This window comes from Pichia kudriavzevii, chromosome 1 (genome assembly GCF_003054445.1).
Source record: "Pichia kudriavzevii chromosome 1, complete sequence".
NCBI classification, from domain to species: Eukaryota; Fungi; Ascomycota; class Pichiomycetes; order Pichiales; family Pichiaceae; genus Pichia; species Pichia kudriavzevii.
The window spans coordinates 1666468-1693123 of NC_042506.1; the positions used below are offsets into that span (position 1 = coordinate 1666468).

General features: G+C 35.5%; 8 protein-coding genes and 2 non-coding genes across 10 annotated transcripts; 4 read left to right on the forward strand and 6 right to left on the reverse strand.

The window, feature by feature from the left end:
* Positions 1-155: 155 nt before the first annotated feature.
* C5L36_0A07630 (uncharacterized protein) lies at positions 156-8903 on the forward strand (the record flags this gene model as incomplete). The annotated part of the gene is made up of 1 exon (XM_029463780.1): positions 156-8903. The coding sequence occupies one exon, from the start codon at positions 156-158 to the stop codon at positions 8901-8903; it is 8748 nt and encodes a 2915-aa protein (XP_029319640.1).
* A 411-nt stretch (positions 8904-9314) lies between these two features.
* C5L36_0A07640 (uncharacterized protein) lies at positions 9315-10064 on the reverse strand (the record flags this gene model as incomplete). Its single annotated transcript, XM_029463781.1, has 1 exon — positions 9315-10064. The coding sequence occupies one exon, from the start codon at positions 10062-10064 to the stop codon at positions 9315-9317; it is 750 nt and encodes a 249-aa protein (XP_029319641.1).
* A 1725-nt stretch (positions 10065-11789) lies between these two features.
* Positions 11790-12335, reverse strand: C5L36_0A07650 (uncharacterized protein; the record flags this gene model as incomplete). Its single annotated transcript, XM_029463782.1, has 1 exon — positions 11790-12335. The coding sequence occupies one exon, from the start codon at positions 12333-12335 to the stop codon at positions 11790-11792; it is 546 nt and encodes a 181-aa protein (XP_029319642.1).
* Positions 12336-12384: 49 nt separating this feature from the next.
* On the forward strand, positions 12385-13773 carry C5L36_0A07660 (uncharacterized protein; the record flags this gene model as incomplete). The annotated part of the gene is made up of 1 exon (XM_029463783.1): positions 12385-13773. One exon carries the CDS (start codon positions 12385-12387, stop codon positions 13771-13773), a length of 1389 nt encoding a protein of 462 aa, XP_029319643.1.
* A 108-nt stretch (positions 13774-13881) lies between these two features.
* On the reverse strand, positions 13882-14961 carry C5L36_0A07670 (uncharacterized protein; the record flags this gene model as incomplete). The annotated part of the gene is made up of 1 exon (XM_029463784.1): positions 13882-14961. The coding sequence occupies one exon, from the start codon at positions 14959-14961 to the stop codon at positions 13882-13884; it is 1080 nt and encodes a 359-aa protein (XP_029319644.1).
* A 337-nt stretch (positions 14962-15298) lies between these two features.
* On the forward strand, positions 15299-16915 carry C5L36_0A07680 (uncharacterized protein; the record flags this gene model as incomplete). The annotated part of the gene is made up of 1 exon (XM_029463785.1): positions 15299-16915. The coding sequence occupies one exon, from the start codon at positions 15299-15301 to the stop codon at positions 16913-16915; it is 1617 nt and encodes a 538-aa protein (XP_029319645.1).
* Positions 16916-17023: 108 nt separating this feature from the next.
* C5L36_0A07685 (uncharacterized protein) lies at positions 17024-17971 on the reverse strand (the record flags this gene model as incomplete). The annotated part of the gene is made up of 1 exon (XM_029463786.1): positions 17024-17971. One exon carries the CDS (start codon positions 17969-17971, stop codon positions 17024-17026), a length of 948 nt encoding a protein of 315 aa, XP_029319646.1.
* Positions 17972-18114: 143 nt separating this feature from the next.
* Positions 18115-18187, reverse strand: C5L36_0Atrna1A. The gene has a single exon. It is a non-coding gene; the product is annotated as a tRNA-Ala (tRNA).
* Positions 18188-18870: 683 nt separating this feature from the next.
* C5L36_0Atrna2R lies at positions 18871-18943 on the forward strand. Its single transcript has one exon. It is a non-coding gene; the product is annotated as a tRNA-Arg (tRNA).
* A 190-nt stretch (positions 18944-19133) lies between these two features.
* C5L36_0A07690 (uncharacterized protein) lies at positions 19134-22877 on the reverse strand (the record flags this gene model as incomplete). The annotated part of the gene is made up of 1 exon (XM_029463787.1): positions 19134-22877. The coding sequence occupies one exon, from the start codon at positions 22875-22877 to the stop codon at positions 19134-19136; it is 3744 nt and encodes a 1247-aa protein (XP_029319647.1).
* Between the last annotated feature and the right edge of the window lie 3779 nt (positions 22878-26656).

The following is a 26656-nucleotide window of genomic DNA, read 5'->3' on the forward strand; positions in this document are numbered from 1 at the left end:
CTCTCGCACTCTAATATCATCCTCTGCACGCTGGATTTATATTTTATCTATCACCTGTTGGGCTTGTCCCCTTCATTAGAGTTTTCTTATAAATCTCTCCTGATCACTCTTTAGGATCTATCAAACAATTTAAGTGCTCGTTCTCTTTGAGCATCATGTCGCTGAGAGGTAAGGACACTAAGCTCAGCGGTTCTAGTACATCCCCAAACTTCACGAGAACTTCCCATCATAATACAACACATCAGCAAACATCTTTCGAATCTACAACTACTTCCATGAGACATCGTGATCTCACGCAAGTACCCACGGAATGTTTGCCAATCAAGAACCTGTTTGTTTCCATCCTGTTCAAGAGGTTGGATTCAATTTTACCTTACAAGTCAGGCTTTTCAATTGCTCAGGTTTTGGCTGATCCCTATTATATCCAATTGAAATCGCATATACTCAAATTAATCTCTCAACAGCGCCTCATCAATGATATAATTTCTGCTGTTTACAACTCTCTAGTGAAGGTCCTGCATCGGCACAAGAAATCAAGTTTATACAACCAAAGTACCGATATATTGAACTCAATCTATATCCTGATTTTCCTATTATCGAGCTCTTTGAATGCCATGAAATCCAAGAAATACTCGAACCATCCTAATTTGCGGTTGTTCCAAGTAGCAGAATTGACTAGTACTTCCCAACTACTCTATTCTTCGAACATTTTGGCACCCCCAGATATTGTCTTGGATGATGAAATAAGCACAAAGCTATTGAGATTATTGTTGGGTCTGGAGAATGACTCGGCTTGCTTGTCTACCTTGTATGAAATTACTTTACCAGTAGAATCAAGCTTAAAATCTTCGAATTTGACTCAGCCAATCTCGGATGCTTTGACGTCAAATTATAATTTTAACTCGATGTCCTTCAACGAAACCGCAATATTATCAAATTCAAGTCAGTCTAATCAATCATCAGCTTCGAGCCATTCGTCCTCTTCGATTATGTCAAATTCAACATCTAATACTTCATCAAGCTCTACACCCATTTCTACCTTACTTGATAATCCAGTCTACCAATCGACAGTGCTTAATGATCATAGAGAAGTTAGGAGTATATTGGAAGAAAAATCAAAATTGGCTAAATTTGGCCTAATAAATTTGATTGATCAGGCTATATCCTCTGTTTTGTTCTATATATCTGCCTCTAATCCATCAAGATATTTAGACTTCCAGAAGGCCATTTTTAAGAGAATCAACGTTGAAAGCTTATATATAAAAGGTTCTCACATGATTCAATACACCTTTCTATCGGTTAAAACCTTTAACCCTAATTTACAGTTTATCAGGGACATACTAAATAGTACTAGGAGAGATTCTCAAAGGAGCTTAATACTTCGTTTTTTTGCAGAGTCTATCCTAAGTTGGGCATTATATCGAACAGATGATTTTTTGCAAGTGTTTGACCATCCCAACACTTGCAAAAATGCCGAAAGTCTATTTGATATTATTCATAAACAGATTGAAATAAGATACTCACCTCGAGTCTACTATTGCATTTTGGGCTGTTTAATGCTTTTTCAGTCAAAAACTATATCTAGGTTCATCGAGTCCAAGTCGAACAAATCTACTACGCAAGCTTTGAAAAGGTCGATTTCACATGTCACCAAACTGAACTCAAGCAAGCAAAAATTCTTGAATGACTTCTCTCAGTTGGTCACAAAGTCTCCAGAAAACGCAAGGCCTTTTATACATTTCCTACTTGTTGGATTTTCAGTGGGACAACATGATAAAGAACATCCCTTATATAAATTTGTTGTGTTCATGAGAGAACCAATGACCAAGTTTTTAAGTCTATATGATCAGGAACATTCACAAAACAAACTTCCTCAACTTGCCTCTTTGTCTCCTCATTCAACCTTTTCATCATTACCGAAATTGACCACATTTAATTCCTCGACTTCAACTTCTAGTACAAACACAAATTCAAACCTGAAGGATGACCATTCTATGCAGCGTGGACATTCAGGTCGACAAGATCAGCAGATCGAACATTGTTTTGATAGGTCGAGCGATATTGATTTCAAGTCGAAAATTGTTCATGAACTACAAGTAGGGGTTTGTAGCATCTATGCGACTATCAATACCACTCAATTGAAGTCATCAATCTCGGCAATTTTTAGTTCAAATGGTTATGCAATGAATCTGCTGTCATTATATACAGGTTCTTTTCGTTTGTTGATTATCTTGCCCTCGTTAAATAAAAAAATTTTATGGCTACTACAAAACCTTTCTTGTTTATCAATAAAGGTTCTAACCTTGTTGGCTGATAGATCCCTGGAAATTTATCTGAACGTATTGGATATGGATCCTTCTCAACAAGATACACCACCAACTTCTTACAGAATGACACCAACTTCTTCTTCCATTTCATCATTATCGGAAGTAAATAGACGTTCTTCAGATGCCAGTAAATCTTCGTCTTTTGCAATGCCATCTTCGAATCTTGCCTCCCCAACAACTAATATAGGTAGATTGAAGTCTCCCATCTCAATTAATAGAAGTTCAAAAAATAGCTCTCCTATTTCAGCCTCTCCGCAGTATTACAAAAAACAAGGTCTATCTTTAACTTGTGTTGATAATGACGAAAGCTCTATCGACTCTAACGAGGATGACTTTGACTACACATCTTTTCACCATAAGGACTCCTTAATGGATGAGCTCAATTTTAAGGAACCTATAGATTTCACATCTTTAGCTAAGAATATATCCATGTGCGATCCAAGGATTATTAAGGAAAATCTTATAAACTTACTAGTGACCCATGCTTTTTGTCCTGCGATTTGCTATCCTGAGGTTAATACTAGTTCAAATAGCAATGGCTTAATAGATTTTTACGCATTTGAGAGAACATTTAAGAAGTTCATAGATAGAATTGCTAGGTTGCTTTTGTTTGAGGATAAAGAGATATTAATGGCGACTGAGATGTTCTTATTAAGTTTCTGTGATACTGTGAGCAGTAATAATGCATTGACGGTATTCACCTCTTATATCGGGACTTCAGTTTTGGTTGACGCGGTATCTGCCATTGGATTATCTCCAGAAATTACAAATGAAAAAAGGAATAGAATTATCAAACTCATTTTGAAGCTACTTGAACAAAGATACGAAAATGCAAATTTAAAGTTGATGTACGACCATAGGCACATGATTGATACCGTACATAAAACACAATCATGTCGGAGAATAATTAAAAATTTTGAAAGAATTGTGTTTGTCGGTTTATTCTCGAGTAATATTGAAACCATCAGATGCTCGAAAAGAGTACTTCAGTTTTACATTTTTGTCATCACCAATCCTCATCACCTTCCCTATTGTTTTGATAAATCCAACCTTGAACTTGCACAGAATATTTTAAGTGATAAGATGACTTTTGGAATAGTTTCAATTAGAAAGAAAATTAGAGATCATTTAAGTCACATAAAAAAACCTACAGATGTATTTCTTGACGTATGGATTTTGATGTACAAAAAAATATCGTCAGTTTACCATTACGATGATGTGCCTCCTATTGATGGATCCATTGAAACTATTGATAATTACTTCAGTAATCTTCCTTTGAATGAAGACATGGAAATTTACAGCGAATACATGGTTTCACTAGGTGGTATAATTATGGCTAAATGTTTTGAGAATGATGTACGTCAACCAAGTTTAAGAAGGAAGTTGGAGACCTTTATTACCAATAAATTTCTTGGCTTATTCTGTAAAGAAGTGAAGAAGAGAGAAAGTTCAAAAGAAATTCTAAGTGTCTCTGTTCACCCTTTCTTATGTGAGATAATGCTGAAAAATATCGAATTAATGCTACCAAGATTTGAACTGTATTTAAAGACAGGACAATATAATATTTGCGAGCTTTTTATTAGCGTTGTCAAGTCCATTTGTCAGGCTGAGGGTGACAGTTTGTTTCCCTACGCTGTCAGTTTGTGGGAATGCAACTTTAAATTACTTGAGATGTTCAACATCAGTAACAATACTCCAGAATTCCTAAGATTGAAGATAAAGTTCTGCAAATTACAAGTCCTTTTTTTAAGTAAGCTAGAAGATTTATCCCTGAACGGTTCAATTCTAGGAAAAAATCATTATGCTAGAATTGCGGCTAATTATCTCGAAAGTTCATTTGATAATGAAGGAAGTAAAACTAAAACTAAAGTTTTGACTTTCAGTATTCCAAAAACATCAACAGTGAAATCACAAAAGAAGATGTCAAGTAAAATGAAAGAATTTAAGGAGACTGAATTGAGTGATTTGCAAATGGACTTGAGAATTGAGTCATCAACAATGTTGAAATTGATTTTTTACAGGCTACCATTGGACTCTATGAGTCACAACTATGCCGGTTCGGAAGATGATATGAGTGCTGCGAATGTGGTGTTTTCTAATTACTTCAATCTTTTCGTTCGATTGCTAGAAAAAACTGATGGTCTCAAGAAAGAGAGCAGTGTTTATGCAGCCACAAATCATAGATCTGCTCTGATCAACAAAGAAGTCATACAAGCATTAATCAATTTACTAAATGCCAATTTTGATATTGGTTTGAAATATTCTTTACCATTGGGTAACCATGCTAATGAATTGATCAGAATTTCCTTTATTGATGTCTTCTCTAATATTATTAAAGTTGTTTATGAAAATTCTAAAGCTATAGTTAATATCACTGAATACTATAAAGAGGGGGTTGAACTACTAACATCGGATACTGATCTTTTCTTGGCTGCCTCTGTGAACTGTCCAAAATCTGACCTTGAGCTATTTGCTACATCTATTTTACAGCTACAAATACCTGAAAAGAAGAGAATGGAACTTTACATAGCCTTGATAAACTACGACATTTTACACACCTACGATAAGAACGAAATTCTAAGATCAAATACTGTTGCAACTAGGGTAACTGCTTTGTATTCGTATGATGAAGCTGTTGAATACTTGATTGGAATATTTAGACCAATATTCCAAGATATGCTCAACAATGAAAATTACTTTGAAGTTGAAAAGGTTGAACATCAGAATGAAGAAGAGAAGGAAAAAAATTTGGCCATCTTTTTTGAGTACCTAAACCGCATTTCATGTGCAATATATAACTCAATTGACAATATGCCAATTGGTATTAGATTAATAGCACGGACAATATATGACACTAGTCGTCGGGTTATGCCAGGAATTGAATATACTCCGCTCAATGCTTACTTGTTTTTAAGGTTAATCAATCCCACTATTGTTTCACCAGAAAGGTTAGGTATTGTTGACTCCGTTAACCCTCCATTTAAGAGGTCTTTGATTCAGTTGGCCCGTGTCTGTCAATCACTCGTCAATGAAGCACCTATAAGGTTACCTATTGTGGAAGACAAAGAGGAAGAGCTTGCTGCAGTAAGGGGAAAACTTTTCGCTTATATGAGAGAAATAGTTGATTTTGAGTTTGAGAAAGCATTCAACAAGTTGGACGATTCTATAACTGAAGACCCTGAATCGCTTTTGGATAACTCTACTAAGGAAAATTCTCTCTATTATTTGCATTCCTTTTTTTATGATCACAACTTGAGTATCAGGAAAACTTATTGCAATATATCTTTTGGTTATACGACCATGGATAAGAAGATTGAGCATTCTAGATGGGCTGACAGAATTTTGAGTAAACTCAAAATACCAAGAAGGTTGAAAGAGTATCAAATCCCTGAAAGCGTGAAGAATGATAAATCTCCTAAAGGAATTCTACTCTACGATTTTATGACGAGAACAGCTTTGGCTTCTGAAGATTTCTCCTTTATTAAAGTTCTGATAACCAAGGATGGGTTACCAATGATTTGCATCAGTACGTTAGAACTCGACCCAGATTTTTCCGTTACAACTTATACGTATGGTTTCTTGCAAACTGTCACAAAATTCTGGGAGTCTCCTTTCTGTTGCCTTGTTGATCTTACTTCATTCTCCGACTTTACTTTATTTGAAAAAGTCAGAAATATGGCTATATCTATGTTGCCTTCACATTTCGCATCTAACTGCAAGCGAACATATTTACTCAATATGTCTTCTTCCTTTTTCCTAGAGTTTAAGAAGATTGCTTTCAACTTTGAGGAAGACATTGCAACAGATTTTGTATTCATGACTACCAATGATGATCTAAAGACAATGAATAAAAATAATCTTGTGGGATATGTAAATCCAGTCTCACACGATAGTAGGGTTTCTTTTCATGATGTCAGTATTTACCAAGAGTCAAGCAATCGATTCATACCTGTGAAATTGAAAATAGGTGATCAATTTTTACAAATTAGTTCTGCTTTGCCTCAAAGAATCAAGATACTGAACAAGATGCATGTCGTGAATTTGGTTGATTGTTACAAATTAAGTGATTTAAGCGATATCAACTCTAGCTCTTATACTGGTGTTGCCAATGAAATATCCTTTATGAATATCAAAACTAATACTAGAATCATTTTAACTTCTGTTAAAAAAATCGAAATCATGCGAACTCTTTACTTTTCAAGAGCAAGGCTAAATAACAATGTTTATGTTGAAGATGATCACAGCGATTCTTCTAATCCTAAGTTTATAGTCGGCCAACTTTTAAATACCGCATTTTGCGGTCTTACTTCTGAAGCCGACGAAATCAGAAAGTCATCATATGCACTTCTGGCTTCAATTAAACAGTCTGCAAATTTGAAGACCGAGTTATCAATTGAAAGTATTGATGGAGTTATATTTCCTTATGGTAACAATGACTATATTATACAGATATCTGCAAACATTGCAAGGAATCATCCAGACTTGACATATGCTTTTATTCATGGATTCTTCAATGGTTTTACCAAAATGTCCGACGAAGAGAAAAAAATGATGGTTTTATGCGTTTCCCCTTGGGTCAAAAATATCTATCGATACGTTTATCATTCCGATTCATTAATGGGTCCGACTAGAACTCGTGAAATCATAAGAAAATATGTTCTTGCCAGTAGAGAAAATATTAATCATAAAATATTTTCTTTATTCATTTGGCCCCAACTTTCATTGGAAGACGGTTTAATCGACATCATTATTGATGAAATTGTTACAGCCTCGATTGACTATGAAGCAGAAGGAAACGATTGGAATCAAATCACGAAATACTGGCCATTGAAGTCATCAATTGAAATATGTAGTGTTATAATTAGCAGATTAAAGGAAAAGTCTTATAATTTGCCATTAAAGGAAACTGAAATTGAAGCTCATACTAGATGGATTGAAACAACCGTTTTGGCCAAGTTCCTGTCATACTTGATTTTCGATTCATTATTATTTGTTGACCGTTACATCGGAGACATTTTCTATATTGTCACCATCTATATGGATTATGGACCATTAGAATTTCGGAGGTCATTATTACACCTATTAACGAGAACGTTCCATTCCTACCTATCAAAGCCACATTTGAAAGCAGAACAACACCAACTAATCAGAAATCAAATTGAATTACTAAATGGAGCAAGGTTCCGGATGCTTTTTGGTTTGACCAGACAGGACGGCGAGAATTTCTTGACTCCCAACCTTATTGCTTCAGAGATTAGTACTAAAGCCATTGCTGTATCTACGCTCTGCAACTTGCTAACCAAATTCTTGGAATATGATTTAGACCAGGATGAATATGCGTTACAAATGGTTAAATGGAACTCAAGTGTCAGCAAGATTGCGTTCAACAATAATTCACAACTTCAACCTCGGGGTATATTGGTGTTAGGTTCTTTAACAAAACAAGGAGTTTCAAGCAGATTAATTTTGAAGTTTGTTGAATTAGTTCAGCATGTTGTCAGAAATTATGCCAGAGATAATTCCAATAGAAACCCACCTGATTATAACATGATAGTATGTACAATGCATGCCTTTGGCAAATGTATTGACGGGATAAATAGTAAATCTAGCTTTCATCCATTGATGTTTTGGGGAAACTTGACAACTGCATTGAGTGAGAATGTTAATACGTTCATATATAGTATTAGCTTCATAAGGCTAACTTTCATGAAGATATACGAATACCTTAAAGAGACAGATATTTCATTGGTTGATTATTTGCTTCAATACAAAAATGAACATTTTAACACTGTTGAAGAAGCACATGGATTCTCTCTAACAAGAGAAACTTTTGACATCATTTTAGTCTCCTTGTGTTGCAAGGGCTTAGAATCACCAATTTCATATGACAAGTCTGTAACGGCTCTCAAATCATTGCTAGAAATTAGATATGCTGAACATATTAGGTTTTCAACTGACATCTACAATGATTATATGTGCTACATGTTCTTCATATATCTAACCGCAAATTCAGATGAAGAGCTGATCTCAAGTATTGAACAATGTGGGTTGAAAGACCTTGAATATATTGACGGAGGTATCTGCAAGATTCCCAAATGTTTGGTTGATTGGTTTGTTCAGCCAACACTAAATGTTTATTCAACCAGTCTAGGTACAACTAATTACTATATGAATCAAAAACTCGATGAGCTTGCATCGAATAGGGTTATTGCATTTATTCTTGAAGTTTACAAGTTTGATCCAAAGACCATATTGAGACTATATAAACATATCAAAAAGATTTTGGAGAAATTTGTGGAATCTTCTGGTGCTCCAAGTATACTTGAAAAGGTATTAGACGTCATTATTGACGTGATAAATATCGAAGGATACGAATGTTATGAAACCTTTGATACGGAATGGGTGGAAAAGATGAGACAACACAATATCAACGGAATTTCTGAATTCATATTGCTGCGTGATAACTTGCCAGAAAACGAAAAAGTATACGAAAGAAGGGCAAAACGATTGGACATGTATGATATGCAGTTGCAAATCATTGAACAATCATATAAGGAGAAATTTGAAGAACTTTGATAGTTTGGTGCATTGAATGCAACTTAAGCATTAATATTTCCTTTTCTTTATAGATTCTCAAGCTAACTACCAATAACTTTAGTATTTTTAATATTAGCGCTATTACTATTAATGTCTTATTATTATTCCTATTCCAGCTGCTACTGGTTGTGTTGCTAGCTTTGGTCCTGTTGAAGTTATTATTCTTATCATGATCATTAGGAAACCACCGTTACCACTATTATTGCTGTTGTTATTGTCGTTATCATAATCATTATCATTAGTCTTCTTATCACTATTATTATTATAATAATTATCAATATTATTATTACCTAAATTTATATGCCTACTGACATGTATATAAGAGTTCTCAATCACAGCAAATTCACTTTATAAACAGAAGCACAACTCTAATATAAAGTTATAAAAAAACTATTTTCCCTTACTGCTTCGAGCTTTAGCTTCGAAATTCTTCTTATCACTTTTGTAAATAAGCATGGTAGCTTTAGCATCTTCCACTGAAGAGTGTTCACCCCCTTGAATATTCCAACCTAAAATTTCTTGAGCTAATTTTTTTAAACTAGGAGTCTTACCTTTTGAATATTTTTGTTTAAATGGGGTATGACCGGCTGTATCTCGAATCATCTTTTTAGGATGTGTCAGATATAATGCCTCTAAATCGTGATGTACAGCATGACCAATTAGAATCCTATCTTTCAGTAGATCTGCTGTTTCTTGTTGAGCTTGTTTGAAAGAAATGGCATTGTGCATATCAGAGGGTCTGATACCGGAAACATGGGTTCTCCAGTCAGTCACTTTTTCTCTTGGTTTCACATATCTGTCATAAACTGTGTGACAATGATAATTGACGATCGATACACGAGCCAGTTCAGATTGAACACCTTCCGGACCCACACCTACGAATTCACAGTCTATTGCCAAGAATCTTCCTATTTCTTTTTCACGATTGGATATATTATCTGACTCTGATTTCTTTATCTGCAAGGGTTTTGAATTGTTTGCTTGCTTCACATTTTCCGCCTTTTGCAGCTCTACTATTTTAGATAGTGGCACCCTAACTGATTTTGATACTTTGTTGGATTTGACTGACTTAGAAGTTTTCGACGATTTCACTTGTTGTTTCCTTTGCTTTTGAAGTAACCTTTGCCAGTTACTCGACATGATGATACTTTTAATTGTTTAGTACTCTAAAAGCTGTGAGACGTCGATGGTATCCCAAAATAAGAGTATTTGTACCACGTTTAAAACTTGTGTAAAAATTCTCTAAAAGGAAACTTTTGAAATTTTTCCATATCTTGTTCTCACGTTTTTACGTAAGCAGGTTTGTTTTCAGTAGGAAACCTTCTGACTGATTGTTCTCCTCCTCTAGTAGCGGCAGCATACGATACATTGCTCCCCAATATAAAAGGCCAGCGGTTGAAATTCCATTGACACTAAAATAGCTGCAAGGTTGAATATATGGGACGCCAAAGCCTTAGACAAAAGAAAAAGAGTATCTAAAAGTTACCAGCTATTAATGAGTAGATCAAACTAATGGTAAATGAAAACACTCGGGTTGTCAGAAGAAAACAAGGTCAATCAGTGAGCAGCTCTATTTTAAAAAAGGATCAACGTATTGTGCAACTGGGTAGAAAGAATAATCATATTCTTTGTGGGACTGTGCTGAAAAGGATAAGCTCAACATCACATTTGAGTATAAAAATTAAGCAATCTGTACCGAGTTCCCTCTTCCTGTATCCTCTATATGCATTCCTAATTTATGCATATAGGACTGGTACACATTGCGTATTAGTAGGTAAGAGTGGTGGTTACACATATTTTTGCCCCAAATAAATATAGACTTGTCTAATCTGGTTCAACTGACAAAACGCATCGCTGATAGGTACACAAACTAGAAGGTTTCTCTCGTTACGGAATAGGTTAATCAACTTACGAAGAATGGATTTACAATATATGTATGTATTACATTATTAACATATAAATTGAGGGAACCATTTATGGTAAGCTGTTGTATGTTTTATTTTAAGCCAAACCCGTTTTAATTACTTCATTATCCTTGATTCTTCTCCTATTCTTACATTGTCAAGTCTTTGGAAGTTGCTAATTGACTCTTTTATGGGCTTGCGTAACATGGTCAAGAGAATCATTGAAAAAGCCATATTCATTCTATTCCAAACTGAGGGACCTACTGCCTGACACCAGACTTCGTCAGTATTTCCAATATATGGGGCGCATGTCGATGGACCAAGCGCTGCGGCTGAATGACTGTCTGGTTGGTCCCTAATATTGTACTATAAAAAGACTATAAATTAAAATAAACCACAGGTCTGGAAAAAAGTTGACACATGACCTAATAACCGTACCAGTACTGGGACGCAATTTCAGGTCTGCTGATCGGCATTTATTGGCTTGCATGTACCCCATGCAATTTATGTTTTCGTTTATGCTACAGTTCAAACTTTTGTGTATCATTTATATCACTGAAAGATAACATCACCATCGCTCCAAGCAAGAACACCCAATTGTGGGTTCCATTTCATTCAAACATCGCATGCAACTATGCCGAAATTGCAACAAAGCTTACCAGCATCTTTACAATGGTGCAATGCATTTTCCAATAATGATGCACTTGTTCTACCCCAATAGTTCAACTTTTTTTTAAACTTTGTTATTGTTATGACCCCGGAAAAAAAATTCTCCGTTCGAGTGTTATTTTTTTTTCTTGGTTTTCTGTATCCGGAACATCCCGCATTTTCTTCACTTATTGGTGTCTTTCTTTCATTCTCGGTTGTTCTTTTCGGTGTTTTTCCCATCCCGTTTAAAAGTTATGCCTGCTTCACAATCAATACGGATGTCAAAGGACATAAAATTTCAAAGGTTTGTACATCAACAAAAAAACAGGGAAGGCGATATTATGGGGTAGAGAATGTAGTTTTGAGAAATAGGGGGGCAGTGATCAAATCCCGAGTCTGGATGAAGGATGGTATTATTCTTTAAGGCGCACTGGAAATACAATGTAGCACATAATCTGTACAATGTAATATTATTTCCTATAGTGAAATATACACACCAATGCATACGGAAAAAAGGACAATTTCTGGTTTGGGAGAAGTCTGCGCATGCGCCACATGTGTCAAAGCCGCAGGACGTGTATAGACTGCCTCGGAGAAACTCCACGTGGTCGGTGCAGGGCAGAAAGTGAACAGCCAGAAGGTGCCAACACGTCCCGGAACAACATACCCCGCAGCCGCACATGCGCCACAGCGTTTGCGCGGAGGATCTGCAATATCTGGAAAGTAACGTGAAAAAAAGTGGAAACTGTGGTAAACCTGTAAAATGCGAATGTATCATCAAAAGTGAGGCAGTTTTTCCCCGACGCAATAAAAAGAGAACGAGGTTCCTCTTTCTGAGATCTTCTTTCTTATAAATCATCAAAGATTAGCCATTATATAAGAAGCACACGCCCATATACTAACCCAAGATGTTTGGCTATATGATGTTCAAAGGTCAGAGGGACTCTCACAAGACCCCTGACGAATTTCAAAGGCGTGCCAGGCAGGATATCGAAACCCACCTAAAAAGATTAAGGAACAATGACCACATGCATCCAGTCGATGAAATGGATATAGACTCAATTGATACAAAGCCAGTAACTATAAGCCACAGATCATCCTCACCGCTTGTGCGACCCTTAAACGACCGCCTGCAGAATCAACAAATCAATTCGGGGATTAGTCAACATAATCTGCAGAATCAATACAATCACCATAATCAAGGCAGTCTAGACAATCAGAATTTCGAACGACCTATAAATGCTTACGCTCCAAAACTAACGTATGGGTCTTCACCGTTAAGGCAGACTGTAACCTCCAATTTTGAATCTTCAGATGAGTGCTCCTCAATCGATTCTGGTAAATCAGGTTGTAGCCTTACCCATGAATCTGCTCAACAACTTTTACAACAACAGCAAGAGTCGTTGGATCGGATGCTGTCGAGAACGTCTACTTTAGAGAGCTCTCTGTTTCGAAACGACTTGAACTCATTATATACCTCAAGCACTAATACTACCATCAATACAGATCATACATTCATAAATTCTGCTAATTCAAATATAATACCGTTAAATAAGGCCCTACCCCAAGATTTTACTGATTATTATTCACCTGACTTGGAGGCTGAGAAGTTTTCTAACGGTAGACCTACATTTACTAAACGTCCCCTCAAAAACTGGGAGTTGAATGATTTGAGATCGTTGCTTATATATTCAGAACCAAAACCTGAATGGAATAATAAAATACCCGAAATACTATCACCTTACCCGAATATTCAATTCAGAATTCAAATCATCCCGAATTATTGTTCGGATAACCAAATTACAGAATTATTGGCACATTCGGATATTTATAAAGAGTCTAAATTTGATTTAGATTATAAGATCAAAACTGCCAAATTTATTGTTGAAAGAGCTAGACTCAGACATAAGCAAATATTAATTGATTCATTTGGAGTTGATCCTCTAGCTTTTAATTCTGAAACTAACTTGGTCAATGATATACGATACGATTGTTACTTCAAATTCGAATGGAGAAATATAATTGAGAACTATATGTTAAATATTGGTATAGAGTACCAATGCCGCTCAGAATTCAAATTGAGGATTAATAAATTGAAAAAACTAACTCAAGAAAAGAAGTTCAATGGACTAAGTGATAAAAATCCAAAGTCATCTAAAATGGATTTGTACAAAAACGTTCTACTTCAAAACAAATCAACTATCTCTGAAGAAGAAAAAATGTCAATTTGGAAAGATGTCCAGAATGAGGTATATAGGAAACTCGATATGGATGATTGGAATTCCTCCGTACGTTAATGGATAGTTTACTTTGGCAACAGTTGCTAATAACACTAATACTTTGGATGTTTGTATGTGATTTAGCTATTTATAGATTATAATATAACCAAAAATATTTAATTGTGATTATAGTCTCCTTTGGAAATCTTTTGTAAAGTTGAGTAAATGGTACAACTTGAAAACTTCAAATATGTCTTCATTTGTAGTATTGATTTCCTTAAGATGATTCAAATAGATCTTCATCAAACTCTTAAACTCCAAATTTAAACCATGCATTCTTTTATTGATATTAAATAATATACCTGTCTCTACCAGCTCATCCATGCCTAACCTCTTAGATTGCATAGTGACTCTCGTAAGCATATCATTGATTCCAAAATAGAGACCAACTAACTCCTTCAACATATCTGTACTATCTTCATATTTGTCGAACTTCGTGCATAATTTGTCAAAACATTCCACCATTTCAAATAAAACTATAATTTTTTTCACTAAATTTTCCATTTTACTCAATCTGCAACTCTCTTTTCGTAATCGTTCAATTGTATTCATATCAATATCGATTTTTTCATTGTTCAACTTCAAAGTCTTCGAATATTCAAGCATATCAATTCGGATGTCATGAATCAAATCCAATGATCCATCAATGGACTTTCCTAAATTTATAAAGCTAAGGTAATTCTCATTGACAAGTTCAATCAAGTCAGTGTCGATTCCCTTAATTAAATCGCCAAAACCTGACGACAGTTCTCCCAAATCTCTATATTTATAATTCTTCAAGAGGAACTGACTTATATTTAGTTCCCCATCTGTATCATTCTTTTTCTCTTCCTCTATTTGCTCAATTATTTTATCTCGTGCAAACTCATTCATATACAAATCAAACGATACCGATGAAACGTCACTTTCGACCACACTTTCCACATCAAAATTATGTTCAGTGTTCTCTTGGTTTGTTTTTTCTTCTTCTCTTACTGTTGATTCTTTGGTCTTTTCAACTTTAATATGTTCATCCTCATCTCCTACCTTCTTATTCGTAATATTATCGATGATTTTAATTGAAGATAACGGATCTTCTATTTCTAATTCGCCAAATTTTGTGGAGACTGTCTGGAAGGTATTAGAGTTTGGCACATCTGAAGTAGCTAATGTGGTTGATCTGAGATTTGTGCTGTCAGATATTTGATAGTTTTCTAAGCTGCCCATTGACTGTTACTTTTTCTGTATAACTGGGCCCAAACCTCCGATCAGCACTGGGTTTTTGAAGTTGAAGCATAATGTAGATGTTGAACTTTTTCCCATACATGCTTATTCGAACGACTCGGTTTTATCGCTCCAACCTGGCCGCGTAATTTCCAAATATACAAGATCAACTGCTTCTTCATTCAAGAGGTCCCCTGCCTTGTCCTTCCGTCTTAATTCTCATATTAAAGATTTATCAACGATCTAATATCTCTGTCTCTAAAGCTGTTTTAGGAGAACCAAAAATACTATCGGCAAGATTTGGGGATAGAATGTGCTCATGAACTAGTTTTAATTTGATATGGATGGATTAGTTTTTCAGTTGTTCTCACCTGATCTGTTTGATATAATTGCAAAATATCTGATCCAATTTGATATTATCTCATTGAGCAGAACATGCAAGAGTATAAACACCATTGCTAATACGTACTTATATAGAAGCATTACCTTGAACTCTAATTATTCCCAATTTGAAAAAGAGTATACAAAGGAGCAAACTACTTATATCAGAACAAGAGCAAACTTTACTTTATTGCTTAAATCATTAAATAGGAACAGCTATAATGACTCAAATTTACGGAAGCTTGTTAAAGTGTTGAAAATAGAGGATTTACCACTGGACTTTTATGATTTTGAATCTTGTTTATTGGGCAAAACTGCTGATTCTCTCTCTTTTTTTAGAAGAGGTTGTTTAACCAAATTATACCTAACAAGCCCTATTAGTTTTAGTGTTTTGAAATACCTTCTATCGGATGAATACTCTAGACGGAATTTGAGCTTGCTTTGTTTTACCGTAAATAAATATGCTAATGTGAAGTCAGTATTAAGCCTAGTTGAGGACCCTAAGCTCAAATTCGAAAATCTATCAACCTTATCAATAGGACCGTTAAAGCCGGATTTGGGGGTTAATTTACCTCTTGTTTTAATTCCCGATGATAAAAAGCAAATGCTGGAAAGTTTAAAATTGATTTATTATCATCATGCTCTTAGGTTGGCTGACTTGGCTAGTTTCTCCGAAAATAACCTGATTCTTGAAAATAGCATTTTCCGAACATTAAGCTTCTATAAGAATCTTAAAGAGTTATGTCTTCAATCCATCAATCTAAATCTTGAAATTCACACGTCAGATTTAAACGAAAGAGAGAATTTTGAAATCTTCAGCAACTTAACTTATCTGGAACTTACAGACGTTAGTCTCGTGGGCTCGGATATGAATCAATCGATCTTGCATAAACTTTATCAATATAGTAAAGTATGCAGGTTGAGACGGGTCAAGCTTGATATAAGATCTATTTCTAATGATTTGATTCCTGATTTTTTTTTATTCCAAGTAAAGGAGAACCAAATTCTAGAATTTGATGTTACCATCAGGCATAATTGTATGCATACAATACCATTGAACGAATTAATTGAAAAGTACATACATTATATAATATTCAGACAAAAAGGCTCCCTACGCAAACTATCAGTTGAAATCAAGTGTGAAAGAAATTTGGTCAGCTTAGGTGGGCAATTACAGAGGGTGCATATTGCTCAAATTTTATCTAAAGAGTTTCTAAATCTCCGTTCACTAAGATTAGAAGCGGATTTTGACAGTATTTTAGAACTGAAAGATAAACTGTTCCTGAATATGCCTAATCTAGAAAATTTATGGGTCGTTGGCTCAAATGCTGTTCCCGTACATTTCGGCCTTGGTAACATGCATCCAGGTATTTACGATAGTTGGTGGAGAATTATAGATCTGCCGAAATCTCTAGTGAAAAACGTATCTAAACACCCCCTTAGGTATATTAAAATTCACAAATACTTATTTATCGTGCTAGATGAAGGGGAAAGAGAAAGAGTCCAACCAAAGGAGACGATTGATAAGATATTTGAAGGTTTAACAAGGGTTAGCTTCCTGCAAGGTTCTACTTAGATCACCGCTTCTTCACCGATGCTGTGATTGTTACGTAGCTTATATAAATGCATCCGCTTGTTTGAATATTTACAAAAAAATTAGGAATAACGTGATAAATTAAATAGTCTAGAGCATAGTGGTGAATTCCTTGACAATCTGTTTCTTTGGCCTCTTCAAGACTGTCTCTGTTTCTTCTGTCATTGAATCTTTTGGCCTTGTTGTAACTTGAGATTTACTCACCAATTGCTCAAGCATTTTGAACTGTTCTAGCACTTCTTCATCCTTCTTCGACGTTGTCTTCATGTCTTTTGGACCATCTGCAGCCTCTTTTTTCAAATTTTCTTTAATTGTTTTAACCCAATCATCCGCTACAACAATCAGCTTCTGCTTAATCTGCTTACTTTCGGAATCAATTGATTCATTTAATGTAACTTTATGAGAAGGTAACGTAAGTATTCCGCTATCAACCAATTCTTTGAATTTTTCAATATTTTCTTCACTAACACCGGTTTTTCTGGAACTATTAACAAATTCAGCCTCCCCGTATACTTTATAGTCAGCAATGAGATCGGATAATTCTCCAGAATCAAACAAGCCAAAACTATTGACTCCTGACTTCTCCAACTTTTTTTTCATAAATTCCTTATCTCTCATTTCTTTCTTTTGTTGCTCATTCAAAAATCGTTCTGGTATATTTGGCTGGTCGGCATCCTTTGGAATAAACAAGCCTTTATACTGCTCTTCGACCTTTTGCCGATTTTTTAAGACCCGTACAGATTCATGATTCTCGTCATATTTTTGGCTGTTCAGCTCGTCTTTAACGTTGATAACGCCCATCGAGATAGCTTTTTCAAACAGTGTATTTCTACCTGCCGATAAATCAGCATCACCCATTTTTTCTAGTTCTAAAGGTGGTCGCTCAGTGAATACCTGTGGGTGTCCTGATTTATTGATATCTGCCTTTGAAGATTGCAAATGATCATTGGGAATTTGTTTCTTCAAGTGGTGTATTATTTTAGCATTATGTTGTGTAGGCTTTAGTGTACGAGAAGTTTTTGAGGCAGCACTTCCCATCTTTGTTATATTAAAGTGCTTCTGTGAAAATAGAAGTGATAACTTTGGACGTCTTGGAAATGCTTTCTTTTACAAAAAACAATATTGACCGGAACAAATAAAAAATATTGGCATAAACCTATATCCATGTAAACCAAAAAGATTGGACGAGACCGGAGTCGAACCGATGACCTTTCGCTTGCAAGGCGAACGCGCTACCAACTACGCCACACGCCCAGTTATAAAGTTTGAAATGGAGTTTTTAGCATCCGTTCCAAAAAAGGAAGTGCCAGTAGATAGACGATAACATACTGATGTTAAGGTTTCGATTTTAGAATGAGGGAAGTTAACAAAGGTCAAGTATCCGGAGTAGGAAGCAAAGAGAGTGAGCCCCGTTGATCATGTAGAGCATAGGCGTAGAGAAGCCGTTGGAGACACTGTCATTGGCATAAATTAATTATCGTTTGTCAACGGGCTATGACAGGACTGGCGGAGTAAAAAATAAATACCTAAAACGTAATAAGCTCGTACAGGAGTCTGCTATACGAAAAAGAGTAGCAACTGAGGGTGATTCCAGGTTGCGGGCGTGAAGTATATAGGACAGACAATATCCTGTTATATAGAATTGACATAGCTGATATAGCTCCTAATCGGGAGTGAAAGAAGGAGAAGGAGAGAAATCTATTACGACTTCTACTACGACTAATTTCCACCATGCCCATTGTCTACTCGTGCGGTTACAAACCAAGTAAGTAATTAATGAAATGTGAGTTTTAATTATCACGGTTTGGGTTCTGTACAATAGTATAGTTATTAATAGAAATAGTATGTATTCATATAAAAGATTCAATTGTCAAAGCAGCCGAAATTAGGAAATAAATTTGACACCATACTCAAAGTCCTTTCCATAACAAGAAATTCTCCACATAGCGTAATGGTGATCGCGTCTGACTACGGATCAGAAGATTCTAGGTTCGAGTCCTAGTGTGGAGGGTTAGCCAAATTTTTTTGCACTGTTTTGATATGAGTACTGGAAAATTATACGTTCTTTACGAACTCTGACATACATGTTTTTGTTCTATAAAGAGAGCTATAATGAATATATAAGATTCCTGTCTTTAAGTTCTATAAAAGTAAAGTGAGAAAGAGAAAGCAAAAATTAATTATAAAAACAAAATGGTTTCTAGTTGAGCTTCCTCTTTTTTGAAGAAATACTTGAATGAAGATCACTGACATATGACTCGGGTGTTACTATTGATTCTGAGTCTCCATTCGCCCCATTAGAACTCCTGACTGGATAGTAGTTTCTGACAGACCTTTCTTCTTGTGAGTATGTTTGTGAGTGATTGTTTTTACCGCCTCTTCCATCTGAAAATGGTGGGTAGTTTTTCAAGGGAACAGATTCACTTTCACCAACACTACTGTTGAATGAAATATCATCATCATTATCATGGTAATTGTCATAGCCCATGTTTCGATCTTCAAAGTTACTATTCCTTCTAGTATATTGACTAGTGGATCTACTCCTCAGTGGATAATCATCGAAAGTGCTATATCTGGTCATTTGTCTAGCGTATTTTTCCTCCTTTGGAGCTCCTGAAACTGTTAGAATGTTGGCAACGGTTTTACCTAACAAATGGCCTACCTTGGTCAGTATATCACCCCAAGGAATAACGCCTTGCCTGATGTTTTCAGAAATAGTCGGCTGTCTATCGATAGTTTGTCTCCTTTGGCCGGTAGCAACCTTTGTAATGCTTGGAAACATTGTTTCAGTGTTGGACATTGTAGTAGCAGTTCGCCTCATTGCGTGATAGGCTTCAAGATCATCCCTCAAGTTGAGTTTTTCATCTGATAACATAATAGCTCTATCAATAGAATTTGGCAAACCTCTATGTCTTCCTCGGATCAATGTTGCAACAACTACTAGTTTTGATATCTTGCTAAATTCCCCGCAGAAGGAAGTGTTTTTATTTGGATAACCTAAGGACAATCCAACGGTTCCATATGCGGATGTAAGTTCAAACATTATCTGAAATACTGTAAAGTTCACATCCCCCGACTGAATTCTACCTGCCTCACATATGCATATAATAAATATTGCAAGAAACAGAAACCATAAATCAAAAGATAACTGCTTTCTTAAATGGTCACCAATGTATTTTAACCTCGGTTTAGAATCTGTATGATCTTCATCTTCTCTTTCGTAAACTCCTAATGATTGCTCTTCATAAACATTGGTCCTACGAATTGAAATTGCCAACGGCAAAACAGAAATGTACATCATAACCATGTAGCTAACTTGTATAGCTGGATTTAAGGATGCTAAATTGACGACATTGAACCCAGCAGTTCTGGTACAAATTGCTTGGTACAAACCACATAATATTTGATAGCCACGCGGAATATAGCTTAACCCTTCACGCCCAAAATCTAGTATAATAAATAATATCCAATCCAAAAAGTTTAGCAAAAGTAGAACAGCAAATAACCACCACGTTGGGCCAGACGGAAATAGTAGCGTAAAGCAACGTCTTGGATGGTCCAACAAAAAACTTAACGAATCATGCGACAGAGTCAACGGTTTGGTAAAATGCTTCATCAACCAAATTATAAACCTAAGGCAAATGGGGAATGCTGTGTTCCCTATCAGGATAAAAGCTCCTGATATTAGTTGTACATATGCACTTTCATCAAACAGAGCCATTGAAGTAGCATTAAGAGTATATCCTAAATCGTTAAAAGAACTCATCGCAGAAAAGAATCCCCACCATGCTGGAGAAACACCATCAGATCTGAGGTTTTTAGCATAATTTGATCGCCGTGTGACATAAGGGACGAATAAAACAAATGCCAAGATATGAAAACCAAGATAATACGCCACTAAAATTCTTCCTAGCAGTTTCATAGATTGGTACTCGACACCACCCAATTCAATTTTTTGCTGCTTTGTTAGAGCAATAAACTTGGAATTCCGCCCAACTGTTGGTTTCCAAGACAAGTAGTTGGTAGGCACATTTGTCAAATAATTATTTACAAAATCATCATCCGACAATTGGTCCAAATTGGAGTACGTTCTTCTTTTTGTAAAGATACTTGGTCTCCGACTTTTAAATCTTTTTAGGTAAGGAAATTCATCCACATTTTCCGGTCCCGGAGAAACATTAGAGTTGTCAAAGTTCGAAAATAGTTTCTTCGAAAATTCAGGCATATGTAAGGTATGCGATCTCTGGAAATGTTTAAACCCAGGCTTATAAGCTGTAGAATCGAAATCAAGGGGCAATTCCTGATGAGAGCCGATATCAGGTTTTTCTAACATTGGAGACGACATGGCTCTTCTAGCTTTTTCTTTTTTTGTCAAATCTGCATTGGTGTCGATATTAGTCTGAGATGTGAAATCAAAATTTCTCCCCTGTTGTTCGGCTAGTTCTGTATCAACAATGGATTTTTCTGTTTGTAATAACGGGAGTGCTTTTTTTTTCAATTCCTTTAGTTTTTTCTCCCTCAATATTTTTCTGTGTTTCCTACGACGTAGTGGTACCTTTCTTTTGTCTTTCTCCAACTCATGCGGGCTCTTGAAATGTAAAGCAGGACCCATTTCGTCATCAAAGTCACTGTTAGAGTCGTTTTGGAGCGCTGAAATAGACATGTATAAGTCTCTAGGAGCAATATCACGTTCCTTCTTCTTGAAAGGTTTGGGTAGTTCTCCAAATTTGATATTAGTAGTTGGCGATTCAACTGCATGGTCATGATTTAAGGAAGTATTTATTTTAGAGGTAAATACTTCGTTGGAATCATCTAACTTTTTATCAACATCATATCTCCCACTGCCTTTATTAGCAGTATATTTATCATTCTCATCACCGTCATCATAATCCGTAACCGCACAATCATTATCATCATTATGATCATTAGATATTTCCAGATTATCATTACGTTTATTGCGCTGACTAACATTCCAACTGTTATAATTGTTATTTTTAGTAGTTATATTTTCAGTATCAAGAGGATCTATATTATCAGAATTTCCAAAATTTTTCATATTTTCAAATCTTTTCATCCGGCTAGTCAAGCCTTCTTGTGCGTTGTGGCTGTCAAAGTTTCTATGGGAATTGGTATAATTTGCCGACATCGTTCTAGCATTTGTCTCGGACCTCAAATTTGCAATTGTTTTACTTCTACGCATCTTGTATTGATTAATAGACTTTTCCTTTATATCGTCAAACCTCTTTTCATACCAATAAAGTCTAATAAACGTTAAAGACCCATGAATAAATATCGGAGTTGTGAACATGCAAACCATGTAAATAGTAATCTGCTGGTATAACTTCACATCATTCAACTGTTGAGGAGCCAAGCCACCCTGTGTAGCAGCGCCAGCCGCAAACATCAAACAATCGATATAGTCCAAATTCTTTGACGGGTATAATACAATTGATCCCACTATAACCCACAATAGAATGTATACATAATGTGCCATAATAAAGTTGGGTATGATTTTTTTTATTAGTGGACCCACCGTGTCTTCAATTTTATAAATTACTCTTCTTATACGTTCACCAACTGTCATCCTGAATTGGCTAATATTGTGATAAGTATCATCTAGCAAAGTTGAATTCTTCTTGACCTTCAAAAATGCATGGCTGTGTTTAGGTGTCGTATTCTTTTCTTTCAGTTCATTCTTAGAGTTATTTCTAAAGTGTGGTTTAGGAATATCTGGTAGAAAAAAATGATGTTTGTTACTTTGTAAAGAATCACTTTCTGATGATTGCTGAGGAGAACCACGATAAAAACTTTGCGTGTGTGTCTTATCATTAGAGTGGCTGTTTTCAGCTCCTCTTTCATTATCTTTGCGTTTAATTGTAAGTGAATGTTCTGGTTGCTCATTCCGAGAAGACCTGATGTCAGGTGATGAACTAGATTTTGACATGAATGTCGTGGTAAATCTACTTGAGATTTGGATCTAGTATTATATTATTTTTTGTTCAGATATTATTAGCAATTTATGTAGTTATTCAGAGTACCAAATGGGTAGATATTACACAAGCATTCACATTCATTTATAAAACTGATGTTTTCCAAGGTGGTGGGGATTTCGAGATACTTGTAAAATTCATGTACTTATAAGCTGCGGCTGGAAAAAGAAAATTAGGCGGCAAGAATTCCGCAATGACAGCAAATTGCACCCAATAGACTAAGGTAGTTGCTGCCTTTAATGCCTCGTAATCACCTTTAGGCAAAGTTCATGAGTTCAGTATGGTTGATTGTATATTGCACTTGAGGATTGAAGGCTTTTACTAAGGGAATTGGAGAGATAGATATCAAATATTGGTAATGATGAGTTGACAATAAATCAGTGGTTTATCCGGGGAAAAAAACAGTCTAGTACAACGATGTGTATGGAAAGTGAGATTTACGGCTTCCAAGTATTTCGTTGTTTGATGTTTGGAGATATATAAACATCATTTTCGTGTGATGAGGCCCTTTTATTGAATCCGGTACTTAAAGAACGGATTTTTTAGATCATTGCATTTTCTTGCAACTTGCTCATTTTGAAGGTTTTTTTTGTCACAAGTGATATAAAATCTTATACATATATCTAGGCATGAGATTATAAGATGAGAACATAGTTAAGTGAGTTTCTGAATGCTTCCCTCTTTTCACAGAATTTAAACCTTGACTGCAGCACAGTTCTTGACACCAACCGAATCCCAGTTCTTGTGAATATGAAGTACTCGTTCATCTAGGTTTCAGTTGATATTCGAAGAAAACAAATACCAAATATGTTTGTTTTCAGATATGTTGATGCTATCATAATAGTAAAGCCATCTGGTTTTTATATAATTATTGAGACTGGTACCAATATCATATTGCTGGCTTTGTTTTCCAGCATGTCGAAGCACTTATCTCTCTCAATGTGTCCAAATATGGGGATTAACGGAGCTAGTTCAAAACAGTTAGCAAAGAAAACATCTAAAATTAGTCGTAGATAGGTGAAAAGGGTGAAGACACCGTCGTTCTAGCCGTTCTATACATTAGACAAGTATATATCTTATAAGTAACCATCGGAATTAATTGGAAGCTTCCAATAGATAGCGTTCCAAATTTTAAAATGATTTTAATGACAATGTCAGTTGGCCTGCGATTGATCTTGTAGCTCTTTGCGTTTACAATTCGACTAAGTTAAGATGCAAAACAGTAGGATCCCACTTACAATAATCCGGGGCGTACTGATGAATGGTACCCTCCTTTTGAAATTGCATACTTGTTGGCTAAGGAATTGATATCTAGAAGGCTCTATGAAACCAATCTGCATAGTGACCGAAACAAGGAAAAAAATATACTCAAGAGACATTATTAGAGGCAAATGATAATAAGGGGCCACCAAAACGCACCTAAATTTATGTGTAACTCTACTTATTTGCATGATGACAGTTTACTCTTGGTGGAATGAAACTAGAATAACGTCGCTACGTTTCCTGTAAATACCACTTCGGTTCACTTGTACCAAATAGTAAGTGAGTAATACATGCTGGTGCTGATTTGAGTTCAGCACCTTGCAAATTGCTCACTACCCAAATAAAAGTTTGCCAAACTCAATCAGTGATCGGTTGGTCAGAATTAGCAGATAGGTTTAGAGAAACTTTTGTTACGGTTGAAAAAAATGCAGTTACGACATTGAAATTGTTAAATACGTTTACCGGTTTAAGCCAGGTCAATCAATGAGAGACTATCAGGAAGGATTTAAAGTAGTTATGCGAACTACTCTTCCTGATGCGTGGGAACATCTAATCATTGGTCGGTACCTTGGCGGCATTGTCACAAAATTAAGAGTTGAGATTGTTGTGACTGGACTTAAAAGTATAACATCTGTTTTTGTTATTTTGGTAGAGATCTATGAGAGACATAGAGTCATGAAGAAGTTTGCGAAGAATCACAGCAATACTTCGAAAGAAGCTCCTCACGAACCAAAGTTTAGAGTACAAAAATAAAGACGATCAAGGAAGTTCAAAGTTTTATTTGTCGAAGTCATATTATAGAAGGTTGGTCAAAGGGCATTCCGAAATTGCTAAACCAATTCATACGTTCATAACAAAACAAAGTAAATGGTCAAGTAAACAAGACGCAGCATTCAACCAACTAAAGAACGCTTTGATATCAAGTCCCACCTTGGTACACCCAAGTTGGTCAGGCAATTGTAAATTTTTTCTACATACCGATGCGGGTGAAGTATCATTAGATTATACTTTAGAACAATTGGACGAAACAGGTAAATTAGGAGGTGTAATTGCTTACGGTTCAAAGAAGCTAGTTGGAAGTCAACTAAATTATGGAATATATGATCGTGAATTTATGGCTATTGTTGAAGCATTAAGAACATGGAGATATTATCTCATGGGAAGACATGTCATTGTTATGACGGATCACAAGAGTTTAATTTACTTAAAAAATCAAAATCTTATAGACTCCACTAGAGTGGCTAGATGGATGGATTTCTTATCACAATTTGATTTTGATATTCGTTACTTACAGGGAAAGAACAATTCCGCTGCTGATGAGTTATCTAGATACCCATATAACCACGAAAACAACTTAACGCTAACCAAAATCGAATTGGCGTTGCTAGAATTGACGCAAGAAGAGGAGCATGAAACACAGATACATTCGTTGACACTAAGTACTATCGAAGCCAATCAAGAGTTAAAAAGGGAAATTATTACGGGTTATTAAAAAGATACTGATTATGCCTTGATATTCAGAACTTTGAGAGATAAAACAAAAGTTCCAGTTGAAATTAAAAATCATATCAAACATTTCTGTTATCAAGATGAGGTACTTTATTATAAGACATTAGAGTCTCAAGATTTCTTTAGAGTAGTTATTCCAAACTACAAGAAACTACCGTATAGAATATTCAAAAATGCACACAATTCCAAAGATGCTGGTCACTTAGGTGCATGGAAAACTTATTTGAATCTTAAAGATAGTTTTTAATGGTCATCTATGTTGAGACAAATTAAAAATGGGTAGAAACCTGCCGTATCTGTTAACAGCACAACACCAACACTAGAAGAATACATGGGATGTTTTCCCTTTACCAATTCCAACAGGTCTACCACATACATGGATTTTACACTACTAATCCAGTTACTATGACTGGTTGTCGATCGCTTTTCAAAAATGGCACATCTTATACCCACGCACAAAAGACTTAATGCTGCTGCATGTGCTCGTTTGTTTAGTGACAAAGATATTCGGTTTATGAATAAGTTCTGGCAAACATTACATTATCTCAATGGTAGTTTTCTATTATTTTCATCTACTAATCATCCAGAAACCGATGGACAAACGGATAGAGTCAACAAGATCGTTAATCAGTTGCTAAGGAAATATTATGCAAACGATCAATTATTCAGGAATGAACATATATCTTTGTGTGAACCTAGTTACAACTCAACGTACCAAGATTCCATTAAAGCAAGTCCTTTTGAAATCGCCTACGAGTATGAACCGAACATGATTAAAAAAGTAAATAGCTGGGATTTGGAGGATAACAAATATTCACTTAACGCAGAGGAATTCGTAAGACGTGTGAAATTGATCTTACAGCAAACATTGGATAATATTGTAAAAGCACAAAGGCGACAAGAAAAACACCATAATAAAGAAAGAAGATACTTTGAATGCAAAATCAGTGATTGAGTTCTA